At 40.4% G+C, this 21421-nt stretch overlaps 1 protein-coding gene across 3 annotated transcripts in view; it reads right to left on the minus strand.

The window, feature by feature from the left end:
• Positions 1-4548: 4548 nt before the first annotated feature.
• Positions 4549-21421, minus strand: part of robo3 (roundabout, axon guidance receptor, homolog 3 (Drosophila)) — a 148244-nt gene continuing 131371 nt past the window's right edge. Inside the window, exons 12-27 of one of the 3 annotated variants that reach the window (XM_058086497.2) lie at positions 20107-20273; positions 19893-20014; positions 19601-19817; positions 17461-17585; positions 14794-14977; positions 13236-13463; positions 13100-13139; positions 12775-12914; positions 12395-12676; positions 11312-11459; positions 10956-11168; positions 9227-9414; positions 9013-9120; positions 7608-7775; positions 7324-7442; positions 4549-5332 (exon numbers count right to left, since the gene is read on the minus strand). In XM_058086497.2, the coding sequence (XP_057942480.2) occupies positions 5321-5332; positions 7324-7442; positions 7608-7775; positions 9013-9120; positions 9227-9414; positions 10956-11168; positions 11312-11459; positions 12395-12676; positions 12775-12914; positions 13100-13139; positions 13236-13463; positions 14794-14977; positions 17461-17585; positions 19601-19817; positions 19893-20014; positions 20107-20273 (2461 nt within the window). In that variant the 3' untranslated portion in view covers positions 4549-5320. Of the gene's footprint in view, positions 5333-7323; positions 7443-7607; positions 7776-9012; positions 9121-9226; positions 9418-10955; positions 11169-11311; positions 11460-12394; positions 12677-12774; positions 12915-13099; positions 13140-13235; positions 13464-14793; positions 14978-17460; positions 17586-19600; positions 19818-19892; positions 20015-20106; positions 20274-21421 lie in introns of all 3 variants that reach the window. The other 2 variants (XM_058086496.2, XM_058086498.2) reach the window with 2 other exon arrangements.

Genomic DNA, 21421 nt, shown 5'->3' on the forward strand with positions numbered 1-21421 from the left:
GCACGTCTTTGAACTAACCACAAAGCACAACAATCTTTTTTCTTTAATCCTCGTCTTGTATGTGGGTCACCCGGGTCAAATGGGACTGGGGTCGCCGAGTAAAGAAGGGCTTTACTGTCTGCATCCTTTATAAGCTGCTGTCAGGATCTACTTTTTTTTTTTTTTTTTTAAATGTGTGGGCTATTTAAGAAGTCGCTGCTTTGTCCTTGCCGACAGCATTTCTGGATTTCGTGTGTGAAGTCTCACTGGACGGACAAGCAGCTACCGTTTCCGACAACAAAGACCGAGCTTAACTTAACATTGGGAAGAATTTACAGTGTGTGTGTGTGTGTGTGTGTGTGTGTGTACACAAGACCGTCAAAGGGATTAGCCTTCATCTGTCTCCTTCACTTAACACCATATGTTTCTACACAAAGTCTCCAGTTCTACTATCCAGGCGCACACAGTAATGAATCCCGTCCTACTGTATTCTTGCCTTATTAGTTCACACACACACACACACACACATGCAGGGCTTTGGGATTTGCTGAGTACAGATTTTTCAAAAAACAACAGCTATATACCTTTTTTTCTGGACTATAAATGGCACTTTTTTTCATAGGTTGGCTGTTCCTGCGACTTATACTCCAGAGCGACTTATGTATGTTTTTTTCTACCTAATTATGCATTTTTGGCCTTGTGCGACTTATACTCTGGAGCAACTTATAGTCCAGAAAATACAGTAATCGACTGAAAAAAGAATCGTTACCGTCCAAATACTGGATTTTCTGGACTATAAGTGACACTTTTTTTCATAGGTTGGCTGTTCCTGCGACTTATACTCCAGAGCGACTTATGTATGTTTTTTTTATACCTAATTGTGCATTTTTGACCTTGTGCGACTTATACTCCGGAGCGACTTATAGTCCAGAAAATACAGTAATCGACTGAAAAAAGAATCATTACCGTCCAAATTACGTATTTTTCGGACTATAAATCGCACTTTTTTTCATAGGTTGGCTGTTCCTGCGACTTATACTCCAGAGTGACTTATAAATGAAAAAAGTGTTTATGTTACATAAACACTGGACACCTTTTGTGTTCATGTTTATTTTTTGTGTAGCTGAATAACCATTGTGTTAGCATATCTTACACCTATTCAGCCTGTTCTCTATTCTTTTATTGTTAGAACTTGCCTTCCAAGGGGACAAAATGTCTGTTTTGGTCAAGTAGTTTGTAAAATAAATTACCCACAAAAAATACGACTTATACTCCAGTGCAACTTATGTATGTTTTTTTTTCTTACCTAAGTATACATTTTTGGCATAGTGAGACTTAAAATCCGGAGCTAGAAAATACGGTGTGTATATATACGACATGTTCGTAAAACCAATGACCGCTCGGCGCCACAGCAAATTGAACTGGCACCAACTAGCGCTAGCCTAGTGGACTCCTAGCATAACCGAGTCAGTTTCTCCCATAAGAAATAATATACATGCATATAAATGATGAACAAAAGGGATAAATGAACCTTTAAAGGGATTTGGGTAAGGTGACCTTTACCTTCACTGAAGACATGATTGTTACCAAAACACGAAGGAAGACACCACCTTCTTGTTTTGCCATGAGTTATTTCTTGAATTCAATAATCAAGCGTCTGCTTTTCTTTTGACCTCGACTGCCAAACGACCAAAGAGAGGCTAATATGGAAGACTGCCTAGTTATGGGTGTCAATTTCATAGTTGATCCTTTAACATGTTCAAGGATGCAGCCATTGTTTGTTCGCTTTCCGAGCATTTCATGATCTCTAACGTCACGTTCAAGTGAAACTTTGTTGATCTAAGATGTCATTGGACAAAAAGAACCAGTTCCTTTAACATTCAGCACCCGGCGTGTCCTAATCCCAGTTTTATTCATCTCATCAGCCCCAAAAAAGTCAAACGCATTCGTCTTTCTTGTCAGGAGAAAATGGACATGGAAATTGGTGGCTTGCATTTTGGAATGAGAGCAGGTTTTTCCTCTCAGGCCATCCAGCGTCTTCCTTTTCAGCCCGATGGGCGTTTTGGCCTTGTCACCAGCCTAATGGATGACTTAGTGATTTATAGCCGAGGGGGGGCGGGGCTAAAGGATAAGGAGTGTTGGGTCATTCTGTAGAAGGTCAGTGTTGTAAATCTTTTTCTTAGCTGTCATCCTTTACTCTTGTTTGTCTACACGTCGTTTAAGGTTAGAATACATTTGACATAAGAGATTTAGATTTCATTCTATTTCATCCCCAACATCCAAAACTGTTTCCTAACCCAAACCCTGATCCCAAACCCTAATCCCTACCTCGACCCCTCTAACCCTAAAACCTAGACTAACCCTAACCCTCTAACCCAGATCCTAATCCCAAACCCTAACTCCGAACCACTTACACTAATCCGTAGACTAACCCCAGCCCTCTAACGCTAACCTTAACCATCTTCCCTAAACCTTTAACCTTGACCCTAACCTAACTCAAACCCACTAACCGAACTGTCTAACCCTAACCTGTCTAACATTAACACCTAGACTAACCCTGACCCAAATCTTAATCTCAAACCCTAACTCCCTACCCCTCACCCTTACCCCAACCCTAATCCGTAGACTAACCCCAGCCCTCTAACGATAACCCTAACCGTTTTACCTAAACCTTTAACCTTGACCCGAACCTAACTCAAACCCACTAACTGAACTGTCTAACCCTAACATGTCTAACATTAACACCTAGACTAACCTTGACCCAAATCCTAATACCAAATCCTAACTCCTTACCCCAACCCTAATCCGTAGACTAACCCTAGCCCTCCAACTCTAACCCTAACCGTCTTACCTAAACCTTTAACCTTGACCCAAACCTAACTTAAACCCGCTAACCGAACTGTCTAACCCTAACATGTCTAACATTAACACCTAGACTAACCCTGACCCAAATCCTAATACCAAACCCTTCTTCCCTCTCACCCGTACCCCAACCCTAATTCGTAGACTAACCCTAACCCTAGCCCTCGAACTCTAACCCTAATCATCTTACCTAAACCTTTAACCTTGACCCTAACCTAACTCAAACCCACTAACTGAACTGTCTAATCTTAACATGTCTAACATTAACACCTAGACTAACCCTAACCCTCTAACCCTAAATCCTAACCCCTCACCCTTACCCCAACCCTAATCTGTAGACTAACCCTAGTCCTTGAACTCTAACACTAACCCTGTATCCAAGCCTTTAACTTAACCTTTAACCCTAACCTCGTCTGCCTCTCTAACCCTGACCCAAACTCTATCCCCTAGACTAATCCTAAACATAAACCCTAACCTTGAACCTAACCTCTACTAACCCTCTATCCTAACACTTAACCCCTAACCCTAACTCCTAGACTAACCTTAACCCAAACCCTTTAACCTAACTCTCTAACTATATCACCTAGAGTCTAGGACCTAGACTAATCCTTGAACCTAACCTCTTCTAACATTAACACCTAGACTAACCCTAACCCAAATCCTAATACCAAACCCTTCTTACCCCTCACCCGTACCCCAACCCTAATTCATAGACTAACCCTAGCCCTCAAACTCTAACCCTAATCCTCTTACCTAAACCTTTAACCTTGACCCTAACCTAACTCAAACCAACTAACTGAACTGTCTAACCTTAACATGTCTAACATTAACACCTAGACTAACCCTAACCCTAAATCCTAACCCCTCACCCTTACCCCAACCCTAATCCGTAGACTAACCCTATAGCCCTTGAACACTAACCCTGTATCCAAGCCTTTAACTTAACCTTTAACCCTAACCTCGTCTGCCTCTCTAACCCTGACCCAAACTCTATCGCCCTAGACTAATCCTAAACATAAGCCCTAACCTTGAACCTAACCTCTTCTAACCCCTAACCCTAACTCCTAGACTAACCTTAACCCAAACCCTTTAACCTAATTCTCTAACTATATCCCCTAGAGTCTAGGGCCTAGACTAATCCTTGAACCTAACCTCTTCTAACCCTAACACTTAACCCCTAACCCTAACTCCTAGACTAACCTTACCCAAACCCTTGAACCCTTTTAGGATGAATTGTTTGATTTATTTGTAAACTTCCTGTTGTATTGTGTTGGTGGGTTTGTGTATGCCAAGACACGGACAAAGGCTAAGGTATTCCTGGTCTCAGCAGGAAAGGGGGGGGGGGGTGTGTTTTGGGTTTTCAGACAAGAAGTCTTGGTAATTTCACGCTCCTCGGTGCATGCAGCACCCGGGCGCTATGCCGCGTGTCGGTCTGAAGAAGAGCGGAGGCATTAAAAGAAAAAGAGCCAAGCAAAGCAGCCATAAGGCTTTTTTTTTTTTTTCTTGATTATTTGTTTTAGGTCTGCCCGGCTGCACCAACGCAGCTGAAGGCTTTACAAGCTGAAGGTATTAGATTTACTTCATGGATTTTTGGAAGCAACAGTTGACGGCCTTCATTTCATTTCATGGATTGTTTTCCGTGTGACCTGATTACTACCTCACGGTGGATGGAGACGAGCACTTTGGACGCCGTCCGACGCAGAGCACCACGCAGGCGCACATCAGCAAATGGATTTTTTATTGTACATTTACAAAACAACAAGAGTACAAAAAGTCAGTTACCAGACATGTTTTTGTTTGTTTTGGAAACGGGATACATACATTATATATATATTTATATATATATATAAATCCCACGACTGCGGCACACGCCGTCCCGAAGATGAACGTGAGGACAGAGGATGGGGGGGGCGGGATTACAATCAAACCTTTAGAAAGCCCGTCTACCAGCACATCGGATCGTTGTTCTGTACTTAAACCAAGAAACATTCCATTGGACGGCACAGGGGCAGGAAATCCCTGCACGTTTTGGCTTTTCCTTTTGTGCTTATTTTCTGTTGCCATCACAACAGTAGTTAACGCCTTTCCACAAAATGTATTCTGTACATTTTGACCCCCCCCCCCAAAAAAAAAAAAACGTTGGCACATTCAGAGAAATTGGGGTTTGTATTTTATAATAACAGACCATTTGTATTTTTGGAAGTCATAAATACAATAAATGTCTCTTTTCCTGTATCCAGAGCCCACATAAGAACAGTACGGATACAGGTACGTATACATGGATACTGGGAGGGAGGGGGTCGAGGGGGGGTGAATTGCGCAGCTCATAAATAATCATAGTAAATACCAAAAGCATGATGAAGAGTCTGTTTTTTTTTTGTCTTTTCACAGCATCATGACACCAGTTTGGTTTCGAACATCCACAGTTGAAAGGTGGCAAAAGATGGAAGCATCATGGGTTCCCCTCCTGAATCACAGATTATCTCATTTCCTGTAAAAAGAAAGAAAAACAACCAGAAATGTAACATTTTGTAAGGAATTTCATGGCATTGAAGAAGCTGTTTTACTCACAAAATAATCACTTGGACACTAATACACATACCAACCAATACCATTTTATGCTAATTGATAAACCACCAAAGCAAGGCATGCTGGGAAGTTACCCGGCAAACCTTGCGGGTGACAACATTGTCTTGTTTTGCATGCATATTTGAATTTTGTGTTACCGTATTTTCCGGACTATAAGTCGCACTTTTTTTCCTAGGTTGGCTGTTCCTGCGACTTATACTCCAGAGTGACTTATAAATGAAAAAAGTGTTTATGTTACATAAACACTGGACACCTTTTGTGTTCATGTTTATTTTTTGTGTAGCTGAATAACCATTGTGTTAGCATATCTTACACCTATTCAGCCTGTTCTCTATTCTTTTATTGTTAGAACTTGCCTTCCAAGAGGACGTAATGTCTGTTTTGGTTAAGTAGTTAAAATAAATTACCAGCAAAAAATGCGACTTATACTCCAGTGTGACTTATGTATGTTTTTTTTTCTACCTAGCTATGCATTTTTGGCTTTGTGCGACTTATACTTCAGAGTGACTTATGTATGCTTTTTTTCTACCTAACTATGCAGTTTTGGCCTATGCGACTTATACTCCAGTGTGACTTATATATGTTTTTTTTCCATCTAGCTATGCATTTTTGGCCTTATGCGACTTATACTTCGGAGTGACTTATGTATGTTTTTTTTCTACCTAATTATGCATTTTTGGCCTTGTGCGACTTATACTCCGGAGCGACTTATGTATGTTTTTTTTCTACCTAACTATGCAGTTTTGGCCTATGCGACTTATACTCCAGTGTGACTTATGTATGTGTTTTTTTTCTACCTAGCTATGCATTTTTGGCCTCGTGTGACTTATACTTTGGAGTGACTTATGTATTGTGTTTTTCAACTTAATTATGCATTTTTGGCCTCATGCGACTTATACTCCAGTGTGGCTTATGTATGTTTTTTTTCTACCTAACTATGCAGTTTTGGCCTACGCGACTTATACTCCAGTGTGACTTATGTATGTTTGTTTTTTTTTCTACCTAACTACGCATTTTTGGCCTTGTGCGACTTATAATTCGGAGTGACTTATCTATGTCTTTTTTTCTACCTAGCGATGCATTTTTGGCCTTGTGCGACTTATACTCCGGAGCTACTTATCTTTCAGAAAATACTGAATTTTTGGTTGCACCGTGAGTGGGTAGGCGTTTGGGTTGACGGGTGAGTAAGAGTGTAAATATCAAGCTGAGTCACTGCATATAAGGAACCAACTTAGCCCAAATGAGGGTATTTTCTATCAATAAACGGGTGATTACGGGTGCAAAATGGTGATGTTTGGTGGCAGTCTTTACCCAGGTAATGGATCCATGATCCATGATCAATCACAGGAGCAAAGATTTGTGTAATCCACGTTTTAGATGAATGCTAGAGATATCCCTTGACAACGGGATGTAAAGGCTTGAATTATGACATTGATGCCCGTGACGAGTGTACGTGCACACAAGTATACATTTAGGTGGACAAGCTAAGACAGTGTAGCTTCACAAGGAGTGATTCCTGCAGAGCTTTCCATTCAGTGAGCACAGCTTGCAATGCCATAAAAAAAACCACTGGCTTGTGGCGAGGGAGCCTGCAGGGCGAAAGCAGCTCTCCCATAGCGACGCATTCTCATTCTCAAGCATTGTTTCTTACTGTGCAGCTTCCCTGCTAGATGATCAAATGAGATAAGATGGAGTCCATACGCCCGAATGGGAGGAGTAGTGAATCATTTCATGCACTTTTATTAAAAGATGTTATAAGATGTGTGGTTTATGGAGCATACATACATATAGTATCAACCCTGTGAGTTGTTTTTTTTCTATTCCCGGTGTTCATAGAGTAACTACCGGGATACTTCGGTACTTAAGGCCATTATACCGTGTCTTGTATCCCACCTCGGTATACTTCCTGGCGTTGTTGACCCCTCGGGAGCCTGTAGAGCCTCGGGATGAGGAGCTTCCTGTGGTGGAGCAGTTACTGGACATGTGATTTCTGGGAAGGTAGGCATGTGTAGCTGTGTAATATAGAGGAGACACCAAGTGGTTAGCAGGGGCTAGATGGCGGTTCAAGACTGGTCTTGAGTCTAAATTTCAAATTTAGATTTCAAATCTAAAATTTGAAGCGCAAGACTCACTAAAACATGTGATGCCGCCAAAAAAAAACAAAACCATGACCTTACTTTCAGCATGTCTTTGTCCGGAGCCTTTGCGTTGGTGGCTGCCGTTGCTGTATTCGCTCCTCTCCAGGGAGGACACGGAGCCATTCGTCACTTTACTGGCCTCCGTGCCCCGCCGTGAGCCCTGCAACCTCTCCTCCTCCGGGGGTGGTTCTGGAGGCGGGGGCAGGTCTGAAAAGAGAAGCATGAAGAGCTCATTTATCCCCACAAATAGCATAATATATAATTTATTCCATCTCTGTAAAGTAAAGGCTTGTTACAGTATACAATAGCAGAGATGGTTGATTATCTTCAGAAGTACTTTAAAAACAACCAAAGGTGCTGTAACTTGGAATTTTTGTAAAAAAAAAAGATATTGGTAATTGGCCAAAAATAATTAATCACAATTAATCTAAATTAATCATCGTTCACTCACGATTAATCACAATTAATCGCAGCTGGAAATAAGTTTTTATCTATAATAAGTAGGGGAATCTCTTAACTGCAACTACAACAATAATTACATCAAATTTTATGTAAAGGGAACTTTAGGCCATTATTTTAAAAAAATACAGTCAGCAAGCATATTTTTGTATGAGTTTTATTTTATTTTATTTTTTTTATTATTAGCATATTAGCTCTTAAACTCGCCCACAAATGTTCAGCAAATACAAAATGTGAGCAAGTGAGACCTCTCACGCTAACATGTTTTTGTATATTTGTGTCAGCTCCAAATAAGATTTGTTTATTTATGATACTGGTTTGAAATTCTAAATGTTTGTGAGTAAAATTAATTTTTAATTTAGGAACATTTTGAAAGAATTATTATGAAAGAATTGCCTCAATGCACCTTCAAGAAATGTACAAATGAAAATACCTAAAACATAGTTAATAGTCATAAAATATTTTTATTCCAAATTTCAAATCTAATATAATTTCATTTCTCTTTTAAATCACATTGAAATTTATCATTATATTACAGTAAATATTATTTTATTACAATACTCAAAAACTATATCCACAGTTTTTGAATGTTTAATGCAATTTGCGATTTGTCCCACTTTTTCAACGGTCTTTGAACGCACCGATGCACTATTCCCAGATGCAAAAATTTGCATGTATTTTCCCCCTTTTTCTTTCACCTCATACTTGCTCATACGAGATTTGATGCCTTTGAGTGCTGATGTGCATCATTGGCGTAGTTCTTTTATGACCGAATAACTGCTGAAGTATGTAAATAATCGTTTTATAGCTTCCATTTACAGTCAGTTGATGTTTTTGGGTTTCATAATATCACTTCCTCTACTACCACTGCAGTGAGGAAGATTGAATAAAACTTTATGTGTATTGTATCATCGCAGTCCTGCAACGATATTTACAAAGGACTTTAGCTTTTAGTTGCATGACTACATTGAACGTAAACACTCACCTCCTTGTATTTCTCTCCTGTACGCCGAACCCTTGCAAGCCTTTTTTTTCACTCGGACTTTTTGGTTGGAGGGAGACCACGCGTCCACTGGAGACGGGTGACCGTGTACTGAATTAGAAAAACAAAGCAAACACCCAGAAAAGCATTGGCTAAGTGAGCTGAAGTGGACATTATTTTCTAATGTTTATTTACTCAACCCCACCCATCACTTTACCGGGTGTCGTGTTGACGTCATCGTCATTGGGAGACGGCCCCTGGCTATGATGGCAGTGCTGGGCAGGACTCGGGCACTGCTGTGGGCCGACGTCTGATGAGCCAAGATGTTGTTGGCTAGAAGAGTTGGACTGCGTGAGTGGTGGACTCGGTGCCTGGGGAACTGGCACGGGACCACATGGTAACCTTCTGCTGCGGGAAGCGAAGGCAACATGTAACTAGGCAGAACAAATCAACTGAATCTTTAACGTTAGTGCTTGGTTTTTGGGTGGGAGATACGTGGATCCGCCCCCCTGGGAGGGTGGTAGTCGGGGGTGGGCGCCTGCCAAATCTAATTGTTGGGACATGGAGCATCACTTTTGCAGGGGGAGGAGTCTGAACTTGTGATTGAGAAGCTCTACTTTGTTCTACTCTAATAAGTTTATTGGAGTGCCTCAGGGCAGTGATGTAGAGCCTATGTCGTTTTACTGGGGGAGCAGCTGAAGAGACATTCTTGGGCGCAGGAAAGATATTCTTAATCCCACTGACACATGTACTGGACAGGAAGTAGTCTGAGGACTGTAGTTAACTCATGATTAATCGCATTTAATCGCAACTAGAAATACGTTTTTAGCAATAATAAGTAGGGGAAATCTCTTTTTGGTAAACTACAACGATAATTACATCAACATTTATGCAAAGGGAACTTTGGGCCATTATTTTAAAAAATACAGTCGGCAAGCATATTTTGTATGACTATTATTTTATTATTAATTTATTATTAATTATTTTGTAGAGCCTATGTCGTTTTACTAGGGGAGCAGCTGAAGAGACATTCTTGGGCGCAGGAAAGATATTCTTAATCCCACTGACACACCTACTGGACAGGAAGTAGTCTGAGGACCGTAGTTAACTCATGATTAATCGCATTTAATCGCAGCTGGAAATAAGTTTTTATCAATAATAAGTAGGGGAAATCTCTTTTTGGTAAACTACAACTGCAACTACAATGATAATTACATCAAATTTTATGTAAAGGGAACTTTGGGCCATTATTTAAAAAAATACAGTCATCGAGCATATTTTAGTTTGACTATTTTATTTGATTTATTATTATTATTTATTTTGTAGAGCCTATGTGGTTTTACTGGGGGAGCAGCTGAAGAGACATTCTTGGGCGCAGGAAAGATATTCTTAATCCCACTGACACACCTACTGGGCAGGAAGTAGTCTGAGGACCGTAGTTAACTCGCGATTAAACACATTTAATCGCAGCTGGAAACAAGTTTTTATCGATAAGTAGGGGAAATCTCTTTTTGGTAAACTACAACTGCAACTACAACGATAATTACATCAAATTTTATGTAAAGGGAACTTTGGGCCATTATTTTAAAAAATACAGTCGGCAACCATATTTTTGTATGACTATTTTATTTGATTATTTATTTATTATTATTATTTATTTTGTAGAGCCTATGTCGTTTTACTGGGGGAGCAGCTGAAGAGACATTCTTGGGCGCAGGAAAGATATTCTTAATCCCACTGACACACCTACTGGGCAGGAAGTAGTCTGAGGACCGTAGTTAACTCAGATTAATCACATTTAATCGCAGCTGGAAATAAGTTTTTATCGATAAGTAGGGGAAATCTCTTTTTGGTAAACTACAACTGCAGCTACAACGATAATTACATCAAATTTTATGTAAATCCATCGTAAAGAAATTGATGTAGAAGCAAGGCAGCCCCTCTACCGTGATAGGTGCTGGCTATCCTGTTGGTTGAGGCGGGGCTGGTCGTGGTTCGCTCGAAACTCCTCGTGGGGAGACGGGGTGAGCGTGGCGGTCGACTGGTGACTGTAGGAGGTTGCTGGAGAGGAGGCGTAGTTTTTCTGGCAGGGGCCATCTTCGCAGTCCTCCATCAGGTAGGTCCTCTCCGGGAGGGGAGGACACCACTCCTCACTTGAACTACAAGTACAAAGAAAAATTTGTCCTGTTTTGTCCAACTTGAGGGGGTAAAAAGTGTCGACTTAACGCAACACTAACTCCAAATGACAGTTTGGCTGTGAAGTAGCTGTCAGTCTTATTACGAAAGACTTAGTCTGACTCACCCGATGTCCATGTCTTCCTGCTCTGGAGGCTCTTCGTCTTGGTCACACTGTTCCAGCTCTCCAGCCGGAGGAGGCGGGGGCAAGGTCTCCATCCATGTCAGAGACGGGGTCTTAACAGCCTTACCCATGGCCTTCTGCTTCGGCTTACCTAGAAACCAGGCAGGGATAGAATGAAAATGACAAATACTAACTGAACACCGGCTACCAATTGATTGGCTCTCGTTTGCAAGACACAGTATTGGGCCAAAATTGGAAACGCAAACAAAAACTGTAGTTTATCACAAAGTACAGTGTGACTTTTATCTGAAATCTCTCTCCTGGAGGTGAACAAAATGCATGCATGTATGTTTCTTAGAAACTACAGGGCAGATATTTAGAAGCAGCTGGTTGAAAATCTGCTGAAGTCCAACAAAGCTATGGCACATTCTAAAAATGCAGTTAAACAAGAAAACTAAAAAAAAATAAAAAAATACTGGAATCTCTCTCCTGGAGGTGGACAAAATTTATTTATAAGCAGCTGGTTGAAAATCTGCTGAAGTCCAACAAAGCTATGGCACATTCTAAAAGTGCAGTTAAACAAGAAAACTAAAAAATAAAAAAAAATACTGAAATTTCTCCCCTGGAGGTGGACAAAATGCATGCATGTATGTTTCTTGGAAACAACAAGGCAGATAATTATAAGCAGCTGGTTGAAAATCTGCTGAAGTCCAATAAAGCTATGGCACATTCTAAAAATGCAGCTAAACAAGAAAACAAAAAAAAAATACTGAAATCTCTCTCGGGAGGTGGACAAAATGCATGCATGTATGTTTCTTGGAAATGGCAGAGCAGATATTTATAAGCAGCTGGTTCTAAAAATTCTAAATTGCAGTTAAACAATAAAACTAAAAAAACAAAAAATACTATTAACAGTGACAATGAGTGTGATGATTCATCCACTGATAAGCTAATTTGATTTTTTGGTATGGTTTGTTTATTTATTGGTATGGTTTCTTTGTTTTTTTATATGTATATGTATGTATATGTGTATGAATAATTCATAGATCCTTAATAAGAGTACCCTTTGTACCCGCCCCTTCTCACCATTGCAGCGGTCCGGCTGGGCGTACTGAGCTCCGGAGGTTCCATGCTGGGTGATCCAGTGTCCGTCATCCTGCTGCTCGCCACCATGTGGCGGTCCCTGCGTCTGGTTAGGGAAGGGCATGACGGAAGTGGAAGCGTAGGGAGTGGCGGAGGTGTGCTGGGCGTAGGCGAAGCTGTGCAGGTCCTCGTTGGTGGCGTCGATGGTGCTGTAAATGGGTCCTTCCGTGGAGCCGCCCATGCTGTACTTCTCCGTTTGGTTGAGGTAGTTGGAGATGCCCGCTTCTATGAGGCGTTCAAAGAGCATCGGGCACCACAGCTTACAAAGCAGCAATGACTACAAAATCAAAACTACTACTGTAAAAATGGCCGCAGCTTGGTACCGTTGTAATATCTCTCAGCTGTGTCGTGGCTGGCGGTGCAGCAGTTGACAGCCTCCTTACCGCTGTGGACCAGATTGGTGGCGGGCCAAGAGTCTGCCAGCCACGGGTAGTTGCCCATGTTGCCTCCCAGCACGCCCGGCCTGCGGAGACATCGCACACATTCTGGCGTTCATTGACGACAACGGCGCGCATCACAACAACATCCAGATGGGAGTACAGTTTGCGGCAAGCGGCGGTTAAAAAAAGCAAAACAAAACACAGCATGGAGGAAAGTAGCGGTGCATTCAAGTGAGGTCAATATTAGAGTAAATGTCGGATGCGTTACCTTCCGTTGAGTCCAGATGCCTCTCCACAAGGAAAGCCGACTACAGAAGACAAATAGAGACCAGAAGTGAATATCACACACTTCTCCCAGAGATTCCACGTATATATTTAATCCCCCATCATGCAACTGCTCTTGCCTGCCGGTGTGTAAGCGAAGGAAGCGGCGTAGTGGCTCAGCTCCTTCCTCTTTTTACGTCGGCAGTAGATCCAGACGCTGAAGCCCATGAGGATGACCCAGCAGGCTCCACCGATGCCTGCTATGAACGCCGGCTGCTTGACCACATCGGTAATCTGTTCGGCCAGACTCACGTTGGACTCCTCGTCATCGACGCTGCCAGGCACTGTGGGCTGTTCAGCTGCCGTCTCTGGGAGTAGCATTCGGGGGGGGGGGGGGCGAGAAATGAAGACAACAAAGACAAACAACATGTCAACTACAAAGAAATGAAAGACACATAATTCTTAGTTGTTTATTTAGTAATTATTATTATTATTATTAATTGACAATTATGTATTAAAAGGTCTATTTATGTTAATAGTTTTATTTCATTTGAACATTCATCAGATTACAATTGAATGCATCACATAATCAGTTCACAGTTCCACATGTCCAAAAGGAGTAGGAAGAAGCAAAGCTTATTAAATCCTACCCCTCCATCTGGTACTTTTACAATCAGTAACTGTTACATTTGTTCACTTCCTGCTTTCCTAATATGGTTTAAGGTTTTTTTTGTTTTTTTTTTGTCCCTTACCAAAGTACAAGGTGATATGACCATACAATGACAAACAACGTGGCAACTACAAAGAAATGAAATACACATAATTCTTAGTTGTTTATTTTGTAATTATTATTATTATTATTATTAATGGAGAATGATGTGTTTTCTATGAAATAAAAGGCCTATTTATGGTAATGGTAATGGTTTTATTTCATTTGAACATGCGTCAGATTACAATTGAATGCATCACATAATGAGTTCTCCATCTGGTACTTTTACAATCAGTAACTGTTACATTTGTTCACTTCCTGCTTTCCAAATATATATATATATATATTTATTTATTTATTTTTTTGTCCCTTACCGAAGTACAAGGTGATATGACCATACAATGACAAACAACATGTCAACTACAAAGAAATGAAAGACACATAATTCTTAGTTGTTTATTTTGTACTTATTATTATTATTATTATTAATGGAGAATGATGTGTTTTCTGTGAAATAAGAGGCCTATTTATGGTCATGGTAATGGTTTTATTTCATTTTAGTTTACTTACTTTTACAATCAGTAACTGTTACGTTTGTTCACTTCCTGCTTTCCTAATATGGTTTAAGGTTGTTTTTTTTTCTTTAAATTTTTTAATTGTTTTGTCCCGTACCGAAGTACGAGGTGATATGACCATACAACGACATAATGGGTACCATAGTAACTGTCAATATAGTGATATAGAAAAAGCACATCATGATTCAAGACTCTTCATCCGGGGAAAAAAATTGACCGCTGTTGAATCGCAATTGTGTGGGAATCCACAATTGAGGCACTCCACCGTTTATGCACGCATAACATAAAACTCTTGAGCAAGAACCATTAACCCAAACACTCCAAAAGCGTCTCTATCTAGGAACAGATTACGCGAATAAAAAAAACAACATCCGCCACTTTGAATGTGACCCTTTTCTACATGTTGGTACGTACCGATGACGACGGGCACAGGCGGACTGCGGGTGCCAACACCAGCACCGGTAACGGCCGCCACCTCGACCTGGTACTGCACTCTGGGCATCAGACCTTTGAGAACAGTGGACAAGGTGTTCCCGTCTACGGTCTTGTTGATGTAGTAGCGAGTCTGGTTGTTGGTGCCACTGCTCACGCACCAGACCTGTTCAGATTCACAAAAACAGGAAGTTTCGTAATGCAAGTAGATTTAGTCTGTGATAAGCGTGAATGGTAAGAGATGATACATGAGTGGGAACAAAAATACCTCAATATCTTTGGGAAGAGAGTGCTACTGTATTTTCTCAAGGGACAATACCTACTTTTGAATAGAACATGTCATTATTATATATTCACTATGCATTGAAATTTCAGCCTAAGATGTTTATTTATGGTGCCTTCAAAAATGATCAACTGCTGGTATTTACCCGGATTTGTTCTTCCCGTATCATCTGACAGACTAATGGCTTTAAATGTTCAACGCCCATGTTAAAAGCTTTGCAAGATGCTGTTTTATTGCTGATTATTATGACATCTGTGTCTGCATTACCGCATCATATTTGAGCAGAGCTCATTTTGACCTTCGCAGTTTCGCCTTAACTGCCAGCATTGAGATTGAGACCTGTCGATATTTTGTCATTGTCGTGCAGTGTCCGGCCTGCAACATACTGGCTTGCTGTCAGAGCTGAGAACACAGGCGACATTTTTGATTTACAACACAATTGCCCTACATGGCACTTAAGGTTACTCAAGCTTTATTACCTCCACCAAGTGCAGTGCACTGTGGAGGTTATTTTTTGGCCGCTGTTTCTGTTCAAAATAACTTGAAAAGGTCTGAATGGATGTGGATGACATTTTCAGGAATTGTCGGAAATGGGATATTGGAAAAACTGATGAAATTTGGGGGATAATCCGCAACATCGACTGGATCCATTTTTTTTTTAAGTTTCTTTAACATTGCAAAATAGGACCATTTTCGGCATTTGTGCATATAAATCGTGTTAAATTAGCTGATTTACATTGCTAGCATGCTAACAATGGCATGTTAGCATTTTTTTCTATTTGCATGAGTAGACACATATATAAACACTACTACCATGTTAGGTGTTAGCATGCTAACACTAGCATTTTAGCAATGCTAGCATGCTAATATTAGCTTAGTAGTATTTTTTGCCGTTTTCACAGTTAGAGACCGACTACATGAACGTTTAGCACTTTCATGTTAGGTATCGGCATGTTAACATTAGCATAGTAGCATTTGTTGCCACTCTCATAGGGAGACACTATTATGCTAGGTGACCCTACATTCATTCATTTTCTACCGCTTATCCTCACGAGGGTCGCGGGGGTGCTGGAGCCTATCCCAGCTGTCTTCAGGCGAGCGGCGGGGTACACCCTGGACTGGTCGCCAGCCAGTCACAGGGCACATATAAACAAACAACCATTCACACTCACATTCATACCTATGGACAATTTGGAGTCGCCAATTAACCTAGCATGTTTTTGGAATGTGGGAGGAAACCCGGAGTACCCGGAGAAAACCCATGCATGCACTGGGAGAACATGCAAACTCCACACAGAGATGGCCGAGGATGGGAATTGAACCCTGGTCTCCTAGCTGTGAGGTCTGCGCGCTAACCACTAGACCGCCGTGCCGCCACTTTTATATTTATATATTATTATTATTCCTTGTTTTATTTTGATCCTTTTCCTTATTCTTATTTTTACTTTCTACAAAATGCACCGTAGAGTTGCACTCAAATTTCGTTTCAAATTTCGTTTCAAATTTCGTTTCAAATTTCTCGGGGGAGAACATGCATACTCCACACAGAGATGGCCGAGGGTGGAATTGAACCCTAGTCTCGTGCTAACCACTCGACCGCCGTTCCGCGCTAGGTGACCATATTAGCACATTTTGGATCTTCATGAATACAAACTCAAGCAGACACTTAGTGCTATCATGCTAGGTGTTAGCATATGAACATCAGCATGTTAGCATGTTAACAATTATACTAACAGAAGTAGATTCACAAACAGCACTATGCTAGGTGTTAGCATGCTAACACTAGCATTTTAGCAAAGCTAGCATGCTCATATTAGCATAGTAGCATTTTTAGCCGTTTTCACAGGTAGACACCAAATACATGAAACATGATACGTTTAGCACTTTCATGTTAGGTATCGGCATGTTAACATTAGCATAGTAGCATTTTTTTTACACTCTCATCGGTATGCCAGGTGACCATATTAGCACATTTTGGATTTTCATGAATACAAACTCAAGCAGACACTTTGTGCTACCATGCTAGGTGTTAGCATACTAACATCAGCATGTTAGTATGTTAACAATTATAATAACATTTTCAGAAGTAGATACACAAACAGCGCTATGCTAGCTGTTAGCATGCTAATGTTAGCATTCTTTAAGGTATTTCGTGGTATGTTTTCATGGTCAAGGAATCTAAATGTGTAAGTAAAATAAATGCAGGATTAATATTTATGGTGTAAATCACAATATGGGGAGAACTATTGTGCTATTTCTATTTATGGCAATAAAAGTTCCTTAGAGACATCTGTTTGCAGCTTTGTAAAAAAAAAAAAACACGTTTTCACACGTGTTCCATCTGCAGCGGTGTCAGAGGTGTTTACCTTATACTCTAGGATGATGCCGTTCTGCATGTCGCTGGGTGGAGGCTCCCATGAGACGCTGATGCTGGAGATGTTGCTGTGCTTCACTGTTGCCACTGCTACAGCTCTCGGTGGGGCGCTAGGCACTAAAAGGCAAGAGACCTCATCAACTAAATTGCTCAAGGAAATGAAAGAGCATATAAAGAGTAAAAATAGAGACAAACAATCCAATTAAGGCAAAATATAAATTGACTTTTTAAAACCACCGGCGACCAGTACAGGAGCGGGCATTGTAGCATTGGTGTTACTATGGTAACTGCTTGTAAAAAAATAAAATAAAATAAAGCCTCACATGCTATGCATGCATGTAAGTGGTGATTGTGGATGACTATTTTATTATTCTTGTAGTCATTGTTCAATATTTGTCCAGTTCCTCGATGAAGTACAATGGCATGATATAGATTTTCCAATTAGTGCTCCGAATGCCTTGAATTTTCCCTGTTTCCTTAAGTCGGAAAGCTTTTTCCCAGCACTGTCGGCATCGCATTTTGACAGATGCACATTGGTGCTTGTCTCTTTCAGCTGTTAGTTACTATAGCTGTGAAAATGAAAAACTAAAAAAATGAAAAAATGAAAAAAAATGAATGTCAAAAACAGCATGGAAAAGCATTTTCCATGCTGTTTTTTGACATTCATTTTTTGATATAGATATAGATTTTGCAATTAGTGCTCCAAATGCCTTGAATTTTCCCCTGCTTCCTTAAGTTGGAAAGCTTTCCCGGCACTGTCGGCATCGCATTTTGACAGATGCACATATGTGCTTGTCTCTTTCAGCTGTTAGTTACTGTAACAGTGAAAATGAAAAAAAAAATGCAAAAAATCCAAAAATTGAATGTCAAAAAACAGCATAGAAAAGCATTTTCCATGCTGTTTTTTGACATTCATTTTTTGATATAGATATAGATTTTGCAATTAGTGCTCCAAATGCCTTGAATTTTCCCCTGCTTCCTTAAGTCGGAAAGCTTTCCCGTCACTGTCGGCATCGCATTTTGACAGATGCACATTGGTGCTTGTCTCTTTCAGCTGTTAGTTACTGTAACAGTGAAAATGAAAAACAAAAAAAAAGAAAAAAAAGAAAAAATATGAAAAAATGAAAAAAATGAATGTCAAAAAACAGCATGGAAAATGCTTTTCCATGCTGTTTTTTGACATTCATTTTTTGATATAGATATAGATTTTGCAATTAGTGCTCCAAATGCCTTGAATTTTCCCCTGCTTCCTTAAGTCGGAAAGCTTTCCCGTCACTGTCGGCATCGCATTTTGACAGATGCACATTGGTGCTTGTCTCTTTCAGCTGTTAGTTACTGTAACAGTGAAAATGAAAAACAAAAAAAAAGAAAAAAAAGAAAAAATATGAAAAAATGAAAAAAATGAATGTCAAAAAACAGCATGGAAAATGCTTTTCCATGCTGTTTTTTGACATTCATTTTTTGATATAGATATAGATTTTGCAATTAGTGCTCCAAATGCCTTGAATTTTCCCCTGCTTCCTTAAGTCGGAAAGCTTTCCCGTCACTGTCGGCATCGCATTTTGACAGATGCACATTGGTGCTTGTCTCTTTCAGCTGTTAGTTACTGTAACAGTGAAAATGAAAAACAAAAAAAAAGAAAAAAAAGAAAAAATATGAAAAAATGAAAAAAATGAATGTCAAAAAACAGCATGGAAAAGCATTTTCCATGCTGTTTTTTGACATTCATTTTTTTATTTTTTTTCATTTTTTTGGGAAAATGCTTTTCCATGCTGTTTTTTGACATTCATTTTTTCAATTTTTTTCATTTTTTTTCGTTTTTTCATTTTCACAGTTACAGTAACTAACAGCTGAAAGAGACAAGCACCAATGTGCATCTGTCAAAACACGATGCCGTCAGTGCCGGGAAAGCTTTCCGACTTAAGGACGCAGGGGAAAATTCAAGGCATTTGGAGCACTAATTGCAAAAAATGAATGTCAACAAACAGCATGAAAAAGCATTTTCCATGCTGTTTTTTGACATTCATTTTTTTCATTTTTTCCATTTTTTTTTCATTTTTGGAAAATGCTTTTCCATGCTGTTTTTTTTGACAAGTTCCCTGAATCCCTCTCCACAGATTCCATACTATTACCTTCTTCTGGGGTTCGAACCCGTATTGTACGACTGTCCTTCCCCTGAAATTCGTCAAAATAAGGCCGAATCTTTATCTCGTACTCCGTTCCTTTCAGTAGGCTGGTCAGGACGGTGCTGCGCTCTGAAGGAGAGTTAATATCTTGGAGAAGCCAAGACCCCCCAATGGGGCAGTAGAAGATACGGTAGCCCTGCACAAACTGAGACTGACGATCCACCTAGAAGACGAAATGAGATACGGTTGAAGTAGGATGTTCAATCTTCCATTTTGAAGAAAGTTTAAACCCACTCACAGTCCAGGAGACCCGGATGGAGGATGTGGTCATTCTTACGGGCTCCTGTAGTTGGACTGCGACCTCCCCCAGTTCTCTCTGCACCTGCCTGTGGTCCACTCCCTGACCTGTCGGACTCACATCTGAACAAAAACACACACGCAAGTCCACTTCCAGTGCTGTTCGAGTCCAAAGTTCTACATGGGAGTCATGTTGTGAGGCTCCTCCGACTGACCTTGCGTTCTGACAGGCTCCGAGATGGGGCTGGGGTCGCTCAGGCCGTAGGCGTTGACAGCTCGGACAATGAACAAGTAGATGGTGTTGGGGAGGAGGCCTGTGATTGTGTGTGTTTCTATTTTCACCATGTCGGCTACAGTTTGCCAAGTGCTGCCGGCCGCTTGGCTGCAGAAGATGATGACAAAACGCATTATGTTTCTAATGTTTTACTCCACGCATAGATTAATATGTCAACTCTCATTATGCTTTGTATGAGATGTATCACAATTCATGCTGCGAGCATGTACTGTTTTGCCGTTCAGGATAAAACAGTACCCCACCATCACGATTCAGTACATAGTACCTCCCTTTTTAAGGCCACGATAATGTGCAAAACAACTTTTGTGTATGCAAATTCAATGATTTTTTAAATAAAGCATAAAAACTAACAACAAAATTTTTGCCTTGGTTTTCACACATTGTCTTGGTTTTCGTACAACATTGCACCAAACAAATTTGTACTGTTTCACAAAATCAAACCAAAGCAAAGCCCCTTCTGCTAACTCACTGTCTGCGTGCCTGCTAAATAAACAAAGCGGAGAAAGTTGAGTGCCAGCAATTTCATAAAGAAAGTGAGAAACACGGTTGAATTCCATCCGTTTGTCTTTTAGAATTATTTCACATTTTTCCACATGTAAAACTATAATTCATTCATTCATTTTCTACCGCTTTTTCCTCACGAGGGTCGCGGGGGGTGCTGGAGCCTATCCCAGCTGTCTTCGGGCGAGAGGTGGGGTACACCCTGAACTGGTCGCCAGCCAATCACAGGGCACATATAGACAAACAACCATTCACACTCACATTCATACCTATGGACAATTTTGAGTCGCCAATTAACCTAGCATGTTTTTGGAATGTGGGAGGAAACCGGAGTACCCGGAGAAAACCCACGCATGCACGGGGAGAACATGCAAACTCCACACAGAGATGGCCGAGGGTGGAATTGAACCCTGGTCTCCTAGCTGTGAGGTCTGCACGCTAACCACTAGACCGCCGTGATAAAACTATAATTATTCTCTATAAAATTCATTTTCTGTAAGTATTTTTAAGTGTCTGGAACATATTAATTGGAATTACATTTTTTTTTTTTTTTGCCTTGGTTTAATACGTTTTGGTTTTGGAACCAATTAATGATGAAAACCAAGGTTTTACTGTATAGCACATTATAACATTAAAGAATGCTGGTGACCACTTGGTTTATTTGGTACATTGAAGATGCTAAAAGAAATCTAATTCATGTCAAAGCATGTTCGCTTTGTGATATCTGTAAAAAA

This window comes from Doryrhamphus excisus, linkage group LG21 (assembly GCF_037039965.1).
Source record: "Doryrhamphus excisus strain RoL-2023G ecotype Guam linkage group LG21, RoL_Dexc_Guam_v1.1, whole genome shotgun sequence".
NCBI classification, from domain to species: Eukaryota; Metazoa; Chordata; class Actinopteri; order Syngnathiformes; family Syngnathidae; genus Doryrhamphus; species Doryrhamphus excisus.